Source organism: Prionailurus viverrinus, chromosome A2 (assembly GCF_022837055.1).
Source record: "Prionailurus viverrinus isolate Anna chromosome A2, UM_Priviv_1.0, whole genome shotgun sequence".
In the NCBI taxonomy this organism is placed as follows: Eukaryota; Metazoa; Chordata; class Mammalia; order Carnivora; family Felidae; genus Prionailurus; species Prionailurus viverrinus.
In genome coordinates, this window is record NC_062562.1 from 157763798 (window position 1) to 157777609 (window position 13812).

The 13812-nt window shown below is 57.7% G+C and overlaps 2 protein-coding genes across 3 annotated transcripts in view; one reads left to right on the forward strand and one right to left on the reverse strand.

The window, feature by feature from the left end:
- Positions 1-3993, forward strand: part of CLCN1 (chloride voltage-gated channel 1) — a 33082-nt gene extending 29089 nt beyond the window's left edge. Inside the window, exons 21-23 of the mRNA XM_047837701.1 lie at positions 1271-1375; positions 1465-1551; positions 2041-3993. Of these exons, the coding sequence (XP_047693657.1) occupies positions 1271-1375; positions 1465-1551; positions 2041-2412 (564 nt within the window). The 3' untranslated portion in view covers positions 2413-3993. The remainder of the gene's footprint in view (positions 1-1270; positions 1376-1464; positions 1552-2040) is intronic.
- A 318-nt stretch (positions 3994-4311) lies between these two features.
- On the reverse strand, positions 4312-13517 carry FAM131B (family with sequence similarity 131 member B). Of its 2 annotated transcripts, XM_047838983.1 has the most exons (8): positions 13391-13517; positions 10888-10997; positions 10486-10521; positions 10135-10228; positions 9658-9855; positions 7387-7530; positions 6760-7188; positions 4312-6639 (listed from the first exon to the last, which is right to left on the reverse strand). In XM_047838983.1, the coding sequence occupies exons 1-8, from the start codon at positions 13416-13418 to the stop codon at positions 6401-6403; spliced, it is 1278 nt and encodes a 425-aa protein (XP_047694939.1). In that variant the 5' UTR covers positions 13419-13517; the 3' UTR covers positions 4312-6400. The 2 variants fall into 2 exon arrangements, with proteins under 2 accessions (XP_047694939.1, XP_047694944.1); XM_047838988.1 differs by having other exon boundaries at positions 6497-7188.
- Positions 13518-13812: the final 295 nt, after the last annotated feature.

Below are 13812 nucleotides of genomic sequence, written 5' to 3' on the forward strand. Positions count from 1 at the left end.
GCGGTCCAGAACAACCAGGAAGGGACAGATGGAGAGCACACCAGCCTGGACCATACACCCGGCACGAGAACCGGGACGTGGCCTTCAGAGACCTTCTCTGGAGCTTGAGACATGGGGACTTGGACAAACAGAAAAATAAAGGAGCACAGCGATCGGAAGGTGCTGACTGAGAAGAGATTTCAGGAAATTTTAGATTCCATTATAAAAGTCAGAGTTCTCCTGGATCATTTGGAATCTTGGGAATTTGGGTGCGTGTATCTAAATCAAGAGGAAATTAAGGCCTTCGTGCCTTAATGCTTCTGTGATAGACAAAACAAAACAAAAACGGTTTGACTCCAGCCAGTCACATCGGGTGCCATGTGAGTCGGTACAGCTCTTCTTCACGCCCAACAGTCCCTGCAATCTGGAAGAGACGAATGTGCTGGTTTCTGCACAACACGCGGTGGGCAAACGCACGTAACACTCCTAGGAGTTTACGTCCAGGGCGCCTGGGGGGCTCAGTTAGCTGAGCAGCCAACTTCAGCTCAGGTCATGATACCGTGGTTCCTGGGTTCTAGCCCCACACGGGGCTCGCTGCTGTCAGCGCAGAGCGCGCTTCACTTCATACTCTCTGTTCCGCCTCTCTTTCTGCCTCTCCCCTGCTTGCACTCTGTCTCTCAAAAATAAATAAACATTAAAAAAAAAAAAAAAAGAGTTCTTCATCCCTGTCCTGTAGGCAGAGTAAGACAAACGCCAGTAAAAGACTGAGCATGATCCATGTCATTTCTGTAAAGGAGGGCCCAGTAATGTGCTATAGGAAACGAAAAACCTGCTCCTGGGAGGTCAGGAGAGCCTGTGCAGGCAGGGTGGGGGCAGTAAGGGGAATCCAAGGGGCGAGAATAGCAAACGCAGGTTTGGGAAGGCACGTCTGGTTTCCCTGAGCAATGGGTATCACAGGAGTGGTGGAAAATAAGACTGGGCAGTTGGGTTGGGGCACGGGGAGTGGGGAGGGGAGGGGGTAGAGGACAAGAAGACAGAGAGGTGCTCTTTGTGCCTGAGAGACAAGGTGATGTGGGGCCTGATGAGGGAGGAGAGGAGAGGGTGCTGGCCCCTGGTGGGAAGGGAGGAGGGCTAGTACTGGGCGGGGGGGGGGGGGGTGTGCGGTCAGTGACACTCCATTGCGTATTTCAGGGTCTGGGCTGGCTAGGAGGGCTGTTTGGGGCCCTGGCTGTAGATCTGAGGCTGAAGGGGGCCCCGTGATACTGAGCGACGGCCCTACTCTGCCCAACAGATTGAGGCCTGGGAGAAGGAGCAGCTGAGCCAGCCGGTGTGTTTTGACTACTGCTGCATTGACCAGTCTCCCTTCCAGCTGGTGGAGCAGACGTCTCTGCACAAGGCGAGTCCTCGCCCACCACCGCTCCGGGCTGCTGCAGGCAGGGGAGGTGTGGGGCGGCCACGCACTGACCTGCAGCTCTCTTCCTGCAGACCCACACGCTCTTCTCGCTCCTCGGCCTCCACCTTGCTTACGTGACCAGCATGGGGAAGCTCAGGGGCGTGCTGGCGTTGGAGGAGGTAATGACATGTCCCACTGGAGCAGCAGGAGGAAGAAGGGGCACAGGATAAGGGGGTGGGGAGGGGATGGCTTGACATCTGGGGGGGGTCCCCCAGACTTCCCACTCTGTTTCTCACGCGGAGACTGAAGGGGGTGGGTGGCGCAAGGGGCAGGTGGAGAGGACCGCCCCCAGGATCTTCGTGGACTGCTTGGGTTTGGGGTGAGGGTTCAGGGCGTGAGTCACAGTTCCATGTGTGTGATCTGTGGGAAAATGGGATGGGGTGGGATGTGGCTGAAGGAGGCCTGAGGGTCACCAGGAAGGGGCCCGGCCAGAGGAGCTGGAGACTCGGGGCCCGGCGGGTGCGCCTCTTCCCCAGGCCCCGTCTCCTGCCTCTCCATGTGTCCTGTTCCTCCTCATCGTGCGAGTCTGTTCTCTCGCGCCCGTGTCTCTCACCTGCCCCATCTTCGTCCTCTTCCCAACCGTGTACCCTCTTTCCCTCTCCCCGCAGCTGCAGAAGGCCATCGAAGGGCACACCAAGTCCGGGGTGCAGCTCCGCCCGCCCCTCGCCAGCTTCCGGAACACGACGACAGCTCGGAAGAACCCTGGGGGCCCGCCCCCTCCCACGGACACGTGGAGCCTGCCTGAGGACGGAACCGGGGCGGCCGGGGCGGGGGACAGGGCTCCCGCCTCCCCAGAGACCCCCGTGCTCTCCCCCTCCCCGGAGCCCCCTCTCTCAGTGGCTCCAGCCAAGGTGGAGGGCGAGCTGGAGGAGCTAGAGCTGGTGGAGAGTCCCGGGCCGGAAGAGGAGCTGGCTGATATCCTGCAGGGCCCCAGTCTGCGGTCCACCGATGAGGAGGACGAGGACGAACTGATCCTGTGACGCCTCCAGGACCTCCTCCTCAAGACTGTCCAGAGGCCCCGGCCCCAGGCTGGCTTTGTGTGGGAGAGGGTACGTCCTGAGTTTGGAGGGATCACACCGATGTCCTGCCCCCTCCTGGGAATTGTGAAATGGGATAGTGACAGTCTTAGAGGAGGGTTCCTTGCAGCAGAGAGTAGCCTTGATCAGTTATTTAGGCCACGTCCCCCCATCCAGACAGGCAGGGGCTTCTAACCCCAGCGGAGGGCCTGATAGTCCGTGGGGTTTCCCGAGTCTCTCTGGTGTGTGGGGTGGGACATACCCTGCGACTTTCAGGCCTCCCCTTATTCTCCAGGAGCCCCTGAGGTTCTTGTCCCAACACCTTCCTGGCTCTGCCTATGTGTCTGCCAGTCTCCATGGCGGGGACCCACATGACTGTGGCCTGTGGAGGAGATGGGAGGCCCTCATGACCTCGTGGACAGATGGCCCCGGAATATACCCCAGAACAGTCCGCACCCCTCTCTCAGAGCCCCCCACCCCGTTCTCCCACTGGCTCACACCGGCTCCCTGAAAGTTGCCCCCCACTACCTGTCACAAGGCAAGGGTCATCGCTAGGGCACGGAAAGGCCGGTCCCATCACCTCCTCCTTTGCCTCAGACTTAAGCAGTGCAATGTGGATAAAGGAGGGGCAGCCTGACAGAGAAAAGTTCTCTGTGGAGGAAGCAGGGTCACTCCTACCTCCTTCAGGCAGAAATCACTCCCATACCAGTTTCCTCACCCTCCAGTTTCCAGGTCACTCCCTGGAAACATACATCCCCCTCCCCAGTGTCATCACTGATCTGTCCTGCCCAAGGGTCGGCTGTGCCCTCCCGCTGCTGTGGCTGTGGCTTCTTCTACCCGGCACCAAGGCTCAGGGCAAGGTCACTGGGTCACTCAGACACCAGCCTTTAGGCTGGTTCTTTGTGTTCCTCTCCTAGAGGTGGAGAGAGGAGGGTTCAAAGTCAAGGTGGCAGATGTCTTTGATGCTTCCCACACTGGGGAAGTCAGATCCGTATCCTCCCCCAATCGGCAACAGGGTGTCTGCTGTTAGCCTGTCTTTCTTATAAGTGGTCTCGGGTGCTCTGAGCCTCCACACCCAAGGCTTTCCTCCCTTCCTCCTTTTATGCCTTGTCTGCTTCTGCAGTTTTACCCCTTTCCGACATTCTCCTCCCCTGTGCCCAGTCTCCGTCACCCCCCAAATAAGACACTCATAGTCAGATGTGCCACCACATTCTGTTTAGTGCCATTGAACACAGCCTGTAGCCCTCTCCAACATCACGTCCCTTCCACCTCCCCAGGCCGAGAGAGAGAGAGAGAGAGAGAGAGAGAGAGAGGGGGCACAGCCTGGGGAGGGGGTTGGCAGTAGGCATGTGAGCCCGTGCCCATGTGTAAATAATCTATAATATTTATATATATATATTTATATATAATTCTCTCTGTAATATATGTCATAGAATCTCTCTTGGGCCTGGGGTGGGAATGTCACATTAAGAAAACATGCTAAGACTGGCCATAAAAATGAATTATTTCCCAGACCTGGAAGACACAGAATGGGATGTAGAAGTGGGGGCAAAGAGAAGGGCATACACTCATTCACCAAGAGCCCCTCCTCAGCTGAGGGGCAAGAAGGAAGGCGTGGGGGGCAGTGGGGCAGTGGAAGGGGAGGAATGGGAGATTTGGATTTTTCTTTAATAAAGTGATTTGAAAATCAAAGTGCACCCCCCTCCCCCCCAAAGGAAAATCATTGAGCAAGAGCAGTTTCATTCACAAGAATATAAAAACAGCCCTGTTCCAGGACTGTCGTAAAACGTGCTGCACAGCCTTTAACCCCAAAGGAAAAAGCAACCCCCCCGCCCCCCCACAGCCTCTTCCTGCACATGCCCCTCCCCTCCCCCTAGAATAGGCTATAAGCAAACCCCATGCACCTGCCCCCAGCACCGGAGAGCAGTTCCTCCCTCCACCAGAGTCCTAAGAGGGTCCCAGGGCAGGTCCTTGGTTCTTCTCCCTCTTCAGAGTGGGAAATGCAGGCCCCCACCTGACCTCTGGTCTGCAAGCCCCCTCCTCGTGCAAAGTCTGCTAGACTCCCTCCCAGTTCCAGCCACTGTTTCAGGGACCATCTGGCTTCCTGGGGGAAGGGAGGGAGGAAGGGAGGACGGGGAGAACGCCGCTTCAGTCCACCTTTCCCGACTCCACAGGCCCTGAGCAAAAAGGAACTGTAATGAACGAACCCGCTGGACTGGATGGCCGCTGCGGTCCGGGCACGGGGGCAGAACATAGGCACGAAGGGGGTGAGGCTAAGAGGGAAAGGTGGTGCGCTGAGACGGCAGGTGGCACAGGCGAGGACACAGGGACTCGCCAGCATGCAAAACCCCGAGGACCCGCGGCAGGAGTCTGGCGTGAGGGCCACGCGAGGCCACTTCCAGAGCTCCCAGCTACTGGTCCTGCCGCCACCTGAGGCAGGTCACATTTTCAAAGACGAGAGGGGTCTTCTGTTGAGACAGTTGTAGAAAAGGTGACTTTGCTTACGTGTGCTCACCGTGCCCACTCCTGGGTCCTCCAAAGACCGACCCCAGGAAAACCTCTCCTCTCCCCTGGAGGACACGGGCCCTTGTTCTCGGCTGCATTTTAGAAGCACAGATGAAAGGGTGAACTCTGTGGGGGTGGGGTCATGGATGGACAGAAACACCCCGACTCTCAGCCTCCTCATTCCAAAGAAATAGAAGTCTGGGGCATGGGGGGGGGGGGTGCACTTCTGCCCAGGGTCTGGGACAGTGCTCCCTTCCTGGCAGAGGAGAAAGTGGTAGGACCCCTGACAAACTTTGGGTGGGACACAAGGCCTTGGACCCGCAGCCTTCGTCGGGCACAAGGAGAGGCAACAAGGAAGCTCTCAGCTTCTCTCTTCTACCCACAGTGTCCCTGTGTCACTGCAGCAGGGAGGGCAGTGTGCCGTCCAGCTCCACAGCTGCGGCGGCCTTTGCTCTACCCCCGGCCCCTGCTGTCAGGATCTCTCACAGAAGCGCCACACAGAGGTCCCCACCACAGTGGGAACTGGGTGGGGGAGGGCACGCCGTTCCAGGGGCGTATGCCTCACTGTCACCTGTCCTGGAAGGAAGAATACTCTGATTCTCCTCTCTTCCTCCACAGGAGGCCTGGGGAGGGAGGGAGAACACCTGTGAGGCCCTCTTTGGAGTCCTGGGAGCAGCTGAAGAAGGGGCAAAGGAGCCATGTGCCCACACTGCTCCTTCACAAACAGCCCACCCTGGCTGGGGCCTGACAGCACCGGCCTCCTCCCTCCACCCCACTCAACCCTGAGTCCCCAAGAAGTTATAAAAATGTAGAAAAGGCAAAGAGAAAAGTGTAAACAGCTCCAGAGAATTAGAGGGTGGATGGAGGGAGACACAGCCCTCATGCTTCCCCGTTTGGCCAGGACACCTGCATTCTGCGTCACCCCCTCAGGGTCAGGGTTCCCAGAGCAGGAGCCAGAAGAAGGCAGAAAAGGAAGCAAGAGCTGGAGCAGCCAGCCCCGGCCCCAGATCCTTGGATCTTCCTTCCAGCCATGGGATAGTCAAGGTCCCAGAACAGGCGGCCATGTTTGTTCTTGGTCTCATCGGTGACTTTCTGGGCTGTGGGCAGGCCTTGATGTAAAGAATCGTGTTCGAGTCCCTGTGCATCCCAGCTGCCACACGCACCTCCCCCATGACTCCCGATCTCAGAAGCCCATTTTTCGCCGAGGGCAGATTCTCCACCCTCTAAGGACCTGTGCCTTTCGGTGGCTTCCCCTGTGCCTGTCGAGCCAAACCAATAGCCCCTGAGGTCTGTTCCTCACGGTGGGGATGAGCTGGGGCCACAGCCAGAGAAAATACAGAGTCGGGAAAAGCAAGAGCGACATGGAGAAAGGAGGCATTCCCACAGCCACAGTCAGGGCTCCTGGAAGACGAATCAGAAAGTGAAGAAGTGAGATCCCCATCGACGGCTACAAGCCGCTCTGTGCTCCCGACCTCGGGAGACGCCCTGGAGCTTCATCATCACAGACCCAGAAGCCCGCAGCCAAGCAAAGTTCACGGCCATCTGGTTGCCTGGGCCTCAGTTCCCAGACCTGTGGTTCTACAGCATATGCCTGGATTAAATCCCACCCTGGCTCTCCATTTTCCTGGCGAGGACAGGCAACTCCTGGGTTCCTCGTGGTCTTCTGCCCGGGTCTCAGCTGTACTGCTGGGGGAAGGGAGGGTGTTGTTGCAGCCAGGCCCCTCAGCTGGGAGTGGAAGGCTGGGCGTGGAGTGGGTGGAAGCTAGTTGTTAGCCTCGCCCTCCTCCTCATCAAAGGACTGCACACCTGAGGATGTGACATCAGACACCTTCCGGCTGAGGGCAGTGGCCATCTCAGGGTCTTCTCGTGGGGAAAGTGACTCCAGGTCCCGGCATCCTGCATCCTCTTCCTCCTCGGGGGCCAACGGCCTCTTCTCCTCCTCAGCAGGGCCCCTAGCCAGGTCCACCCCACCGCCCCCCGGAGCCCAGTCAGCGTCCGCCCCCAGCAAAGGTGGAGGCTCCTGAGCAGAGTACCCGGAAGCAGGTTGGGAAGGCCCCATTTCATGCAAGCTAGGCTGCGAGTCATCGAATGCAGGGCCAAGATAGGATCCTGTGGCCGGGGAGGCGATGAGGGACTGGTCACTGGCTTCCCAGGCATCTGACGACCCCAGACAGTACATGCCCTGGGACACATAGGAGTGAGGCCATCCATCCATGGGGGCTTGAGCAAGGGCATCTGTGAAGAGAATCACGGAGGTCGGCAGGGTTACAGAACGTCAAAAGCAGTAACAACAGCACAGAGGATGAGAGGGAGACCGCGGGGAGGAGAGTAGGAAAGCTGAGATGAACAGAAAGTCTCAGAAGAACAGAGAGGAACAGAGGCAGCCTAGATAGCAGACAAGGCCTCCTCGGCCTGAGAGGAACCATCCCTCACCTTGACTCTCCATCAGCTCCTGGTAGTTGTCACTGTAGTTGCAGCCCAATGGCTCCTGGGCGGAGTTGACGCTCATGTCCTCACCATCCATGGAAGACCAGGCCATGAGTGTAGCCTCGGAGATGGCAAACTGCTCCATGACACCTAGAAGAACAGTGGTTGGCACGAGATAGCTCTGGGAACCCTTAGACACATGCAGGGGGTAGAGGGACAGCGAGGCAGCGCCATTCAACAGAAATATAATGCAAGCCACTTTGGTAATTTAAAATGTTCTAGTAGCCATAGTAAAGACACTTTAAAAGAAACAGATGAAATTAATTGTTATATCTTACTTAACCCAATATATATTAGATTTTCTTTCAACACTTAATCCACATAAAAATGATTAATGAGATCGTTTACATTATTTTATTTAGACGAGTCTCTGAAATCCAGTGGGTATTTTATACCGACGGTGCATCTCCATTCAGACTGGCCACATTTCAAGTTCTCAGTAGCCACCATGTGGCCAGTGGCTACTCTACTGGACAACACAGACTTTGCAAATGCCCCAAAATAGGGCAAAACCGCATGAGATTTCCCAGAAGGTCAGATTAAGAATTCCTAGAGTTGGGGCACCCGGATGGCTCAGTTCGTTAAGCAACTGACTCTTGATTTTGGCTCAGGTCATGACTTCATAGTTGTGAGATCAAGCCCCACGTCAGGTTCTGCACTGAGCATGGAACCTGCTTAGGATATTCTGTTTCTCGCCCTCTCTGCTCCACCCCCATTCCTCCTCCTCCCCCCCCCCCAAATAAATAAATAAACTTAAAAAAAAAAAAAAGAATTCCTAGAGTTAAGGGGTCTTCTGGTAAGATATCCAAAGGGATTGAAATGAGGAATTCCCAGAAGTTTATCTTTGGAAGGTTTTAAGAATGTTAGCTAGTAGTCAAAGACAGAGGAATCTAAATGAGAGGGTTCAGGTTCAACAGAGAATCCCCAAAGGAGTACCATGGGCTTGTAGGTCCATAGTATTATTAAGTGGAAAGGTCAAGAGGGGTACCTGGGTGGCTCAGACGGTTGCATGCCCGACTCTTGATTTAGTCTCAAGTCGTTTGTGGGATTGAGCCCCACATTGGGGGCTGCACGGACAGCATGGATTCCTCTTGGGATTCTCTCTCTCCCCCTCCCCCACTCACACATGTGTGTGCACTCTCTCTCAAAAACAAAAATAAAATAAACATTTAAAAAAAAAAGTGGAAAGTTCAAGAAATTGGAAGGAGAAGGGAGGGAGAATAGACTAGGGAGGATGGGTAGACTTGGGAGTCCCCATCCCAGTCAAAGTCCTAAGTTGAAGTTTACATAGCCAGCTGCCCTAAACTATTCCCTACCCACTACATGTTTGGCTCCCCTCCTCATGGAGAGTTCTTCCACCATCCACACCACCAACACCGCCACCGAGAGCCCTCTCTTCTCTTCTGGATCTCATTCTTCCTACGTATCTATGGAGACGTGTTAGAGGGGCTTGGTCACTGTTGTAGGTATGCCATATGCCTGTCCTGTAGCAATACCACTTTCCTGGAAAGAAATCTCTTCTGTATACGATCCTCTCCTCACCCAGGCCCCTTGACCTAGCAGCTGTCACAAGTAATGAGCCAAGTAAGGGAATCCTCTACTGCAAGGTGCTGAGGAGCAAAGGCTAGAAGGGATCCCTACAGCCTTCTGTTCTTTTTCCTCAAGAATCATGGGTAGAGGGGGGCCTAAATGGTTCAGTCAGTTGAGCATCGGACTCTTGACTTCGGCTCAGGTCATGATCCCAGGGCTGTGGGATGGAGTCCTGCGTCAGACTCCACAGTGAGCATGGGGCTGCTTGGGATTCTCTCTCTCTCCCTCTGCCCCTCTACCCGGCTCTCATCTGCTCTCCACCCCCCTCCTTCTCCCTCAAAAACAAAAACAAAGAACATGGGTAGAAGGAGAGCCTTTCCGAGTCAGAGGCCCCTGCCTTTCCATCAGGTACTGACAGTCCTCCCATGTAGAACAGAAGGCATCTGGAACAGGTGGACCCACAATCCCATGTAATTCTTCTTAACTTCTGAGATGATAATGAAAATAAGTTTGAAGACCTTTATCCGAATCAATTAAGTCCAAGTGCCTGAAATCAGGGCTGATTGGGAAATTAAGTCTTATGGTCACGATATGGATAGAGCAAGTCCTGCCAGAGGGGATCAGGTTGGAAGGTCAGTCTCTGGCCATCCTGAACACGTGTCTCTTGAGGGTCCCAAGAACAAGTACCTGCTAGGAAACGTGCCTCCTTCTCGCCATCGCTGAGGTCGGAGTAGGCATCGGTATCCCTGCGCACCGCCTCATGGCTGTGTTGCGGCTGAATGGCTGGTGTCTTCCCCCAGCCCTGCCACTCAATCATGTGGGCCACCCGGCCTTGCCCCATGGCTGTGGGCTTCGTCACATGGTCCTTCATGCTGCGAGAAATCCCTGAGGGGCCAGACATTCCCCACATCCTCCAGAATATCACAGGATGCCCATACAAGACCCACCTGGTATCCCCACCCGAGTCCCATGGGACTCTGCCCGATGAGGGAAGGGATCCCTTAGGCCTCCATATGAGGGGCGGCCTGGACAGGAGGGCATGAAGGAAAGGGCAAATAGGTCGGGGGGGGGGGTCTTCTTTAGATCTGAAGGAGCAAGGAGATAGAGACAAGGAGTCTGTAGGGATTCTCCTCTCTGGACACATCCCCAGGTCGGGAGTCTCACCTGAGAATGATGATTTGGCCAGGGCCCCAATGCCGTAGGCATTAGAATTTCGCTTAAGCTTCGGCAGAATGGAAGTGGTGTCCTCCATGGAGAGCTGGGATAAAGAATGTGGGAGGAGGGGCAGAGGAGAGTTCACGGTTTCCAGGAGGAAGGAAGGGCCTGAGCCAGGGCAGGTGATAAGGGAACCATTCATTATACCCAGGAGTCCCAAGGAAGCTCATCCCCTAACTGCCCTTGAAAAGCATGGCAGGTCGGTAGGGAACCTAGAACAGCTGTGTTCTGTAGCAGTCTAAGGGAGAATATAAGGGAGAGGAGCTAGAGAAAACCGGGGGGGGGGGGGGGTGAACTCACATTGATGCCATCCCAGGAGAAATCAGTTCGGGTTTGCTGTGAGGAGAGAGAAAAGGGAGCGGGGATCACAGGCACTTCCAGAAATGCAAGCAGCCCCCCCCACCCCCACCCCCAGGGACTTCCAGAAGTGTGTGAAGTAGACAGGTTTTTTTTTCCCACCCTCCCCCCCCCCCCCCCAGCTTAACATAGGGAATTAGGATCTCAGAGTAGAACATTTGGCCTGTGTTTTGAGGAAAGGAAATGTTCTGTAAAAGTGTCAGTCTGAAGGAGTGTCTGGGATGTTCTCTTGGAATTTAGGAAGATAATTCAAGGATCGGGCAACTGGGCGGCTTTGTTCAGGATGGTCTCTGGGGTCTTCTAAAAGTCCTTTGGTTAGGGGGGCAGCAGGGCACGGGGCCTCACCTCGGTGGACGGCCGGTGGAGGCTGCTCCCGTGCAGCGAGCTGGTGCTGTCCATGTTGATTTGGTCGACATCCTTCAGGCCCTTCCAATCCACCGCAATCACCTCATTCCCTGCAGTGGCCACAGGGTTACTTGCTTGACCTTCAGCCTCCCTAGGTCCCAGCCCACAGGCCCCTCTTGGGTCTCACAATGCTGAGGCCACACAGGGGCAGCCCCTCCAGACCCCTCCCTTCCCTCCAGCCACTGCTCCTTCTGATAGCACGGGCCCTTTTACATCCCTCCTCTCCCCCAAATTTTTGGTAGGGACAAACTGTAAGGTTGAGCCGAAATATTCCCTCCCAGGAAAGTGTTATATGGCCTTATTTGTTGTTGTTGAAACGGAGGGGGTCCGTGGTTGGGTTTTAGCAGGAAAACAGTTCTTTATTCTGTCCTGAGGAATCCTGGAGTGTTTCTAGATGGGAGAGCATGAGAGCTATGATGTTCCTACAATTAAGGGCAGAACTTCTTTAGGGGTGAGCTTCCCTCCAAGTGGGCTTTACGGCTTGTATCTTGGAGTTGGCGAATTTGTCTGACAGGGAGGGGATGTGGTGGGGCTAGAGGCAGGAACTGCGTGTGTTCACCCGGAAACGGTGACGGGAGAGGAGGCCAAGAGTGAGGTGTGATCGTTTTCCCTCGCGGTTGGGAGGCAAGTGATGGATGGGAGAGGAGCAAAGGGGGTCAGAGGAGGAGACAAGGGAACTTTTTAAAACTGGAACTGAAAGGATAGGCATTCAACTTAAAGACAAGGCAAAGACAATGGGAGGGGTGGACAGGGTCTGAGGGCTGACTGGGAAACTGATGGTAAATGTTCAGGTGAGAGCATGTGGCCAAGGCAGACGCTGGCAACAGGGCAGGCTGGTGCCTCTCCGGGGAGGCAGGCGGGGGAGGAACCGCCTGAGCAGTTGGAAAGGGGCTCAAGGATCAGATGTCTGTGGAACCGGACCTTATAGGTCCTTCCTGCACGCGGAGTTTTGTGATTCTGAATTTGGGGTTAGGGGCCCAGTCTTGGGAAGGAGTGAAGGGCACAGAGTCTGGAGCAGGAGGAGGCATTCAGCATGCATCCCCACCGCTAGTGCAGAGGGATTGTGGTTAATGGGTGGGAAGGAGGCAGGACCCCTCCTAGGTGAACCCCTCTCCCTCAGGGCTACAGGGGAGTGAGGAGATGGGTCAGACCAGGGGCTGTGGCCGGCAGGGAAGAGGAAATGAGCCTCTGGGCGTAGAGAGCAGGAATGGGGCGGACAGAGAGGAGAGCAGGGATGAAGAGGGCAGAGCAAGAGAGAGGGGAGGGGGAGGTGGCCTTTGTAGAGGAGGGAGAGCTGAGTCAGAGCCCTGGGGGGCAGGGAGGGGGAGAGAGAGAACCCTGGGAAGAGGTGAAAGCAGAGGAGGGGGGTATCCATGGAAATAAACCGGGTCTCAGAGAAATCAGGCTTCCAGAGAGTGAGTTTGTTTGTAATAATAATACGAATTATTCTCTCAGCCTGAGGTCACTGGGTCGTGTAGGCGGGAGAAGTGGGGGAAAATTGGGGGTTTGGGGAGAGGGCTGGACTCATTCGTTGAGCCGTGAGCGTGGAGTGGGTGCGTGGGCCGGGGGACAGGGGGTAGAAGCGAGGCAGAGGCTGAGGGGAGAGAAGACTTAGGAAGCGCCCGTGCCCGCCCCCAGTCCAAGGTAAATAAAGAGACGGCCCCGCCCCGCCAGCCCCCGCCGACAGGTGCAGGTCCCGGCTCCTCCGGCCGGCCCCACCCTCCTGGGAGCCGGCTCCCGACCCCGGTCCGTCCCCCTAAACCCCCGCCTCCTCCCCGCGCCCCCCAGCCCTTCCCTCCAGCCGGGCCCGGCGCGGCCCCATTTTCTCCGGGCGTGGACCCCGTTCCCCTCCCTGAGGCACCGGGCGCATCCCGCCCCCGCCCCGGAGGGAAAATGCACGTGAACAATGCGAATCGGGGGAGGCAGGAACGACAGAAAAAGGCAACAGAGAAGCAAAGAGGTGGGAGCAAAACACCCAAGCCAGACGGAGGCGGTGGGGAGGGGGGGGCGTGAGAAGGACTCCTGCCGGGGCGGAGGCCGGGGGTCCTCGGGAGGGGCTGCCCCAGAAATGGAGGGGGAGAGGCGCCGGGGAGGGCAGAGTCGAGGCGGAGGGCCTGGAGGTGGCGGGCGAGGGGACGCGGGAGTAGGGAGAGCGGCCGCGGAGGGAGAGGAGGCCGGTGGAGAGATGATGGAGAGGGACCGCGCCTGGGGGAGGGCGGCGCAGGGAGGCCGGAGGGCGACGAGGGAGCGGAGGAGCGGAGAGGGCGGCCGGCCCCGGAGGCGCGAGGGGTGAGCGGGCGCGGAGGAGAGCCGAGCGCAGGGAAAGTGCGGGAGCCAGGCCGGGCGGGGCGGGGGGGGCGCCGGGAGCGGTGGGGGAGGGGGGCCGGGGACCGGCGCGGGCCGAGCCCGCCTCCGCCCGCCCCCGCCCCGCCGCGGTACCCACCCACGGTCCGGGAGCCGATGCAGCCCATGGCTCCGGCGCCTCCGTGGCCGGGCGCTCACCGCCGCGGGGCGGGCGCCGGGGGCAGCACCGGGAGCCGCGCCGCCGCCCCAGCCGCTCTGCAGCGCCGCGGCTGTCTCCGCTCGGCTCCGCTCCCCCCTCCCCTCTCCATCCCTCCCCACGGCAGCCTCCGTCGCCGCCGCCGCCGCCGCCGCCGCCTGGCTCCCCCGCCCCGGCTCGGCTGGCGGCGGCGGGGAGGGGGCGGCCCGGGGATTGGCTGCGCGTGGCGCCTCCCCGCCCCTGCCCCCGACCCCGCCGCCGCGCGCCCTGCGCACCTCGCGGCGCTCCCCTCCGCCGGCCCTGCCCTCGGCGCGCGCGCGGGGGCTCCTCGCCGTCTCCCGGCCGGGCTCGCGCCCCTGGGGGTG

Coding starts and splice junctions, on each gene's coding strand:
- FAM131B (XM_047838983.1), bottom strand. CDS start 13,418: ATGGGCTGCATCGGCTCCCGGACCGTGG. Junction 10,229..10,485: donor TCTCCTGGGATGGCATCAAT/GTGAGTTCACCC, acceptor TCTTTATCCCAG/CTCTCCATGGAGGACACCAC. Junction 7,189..7,386: donor GGAGCTGATGGAGAGTCAAG/GTGAGGGATGGT, acceptor TTCTCTTCACAG/ATGCCCTTGCTCAAGCCCCC.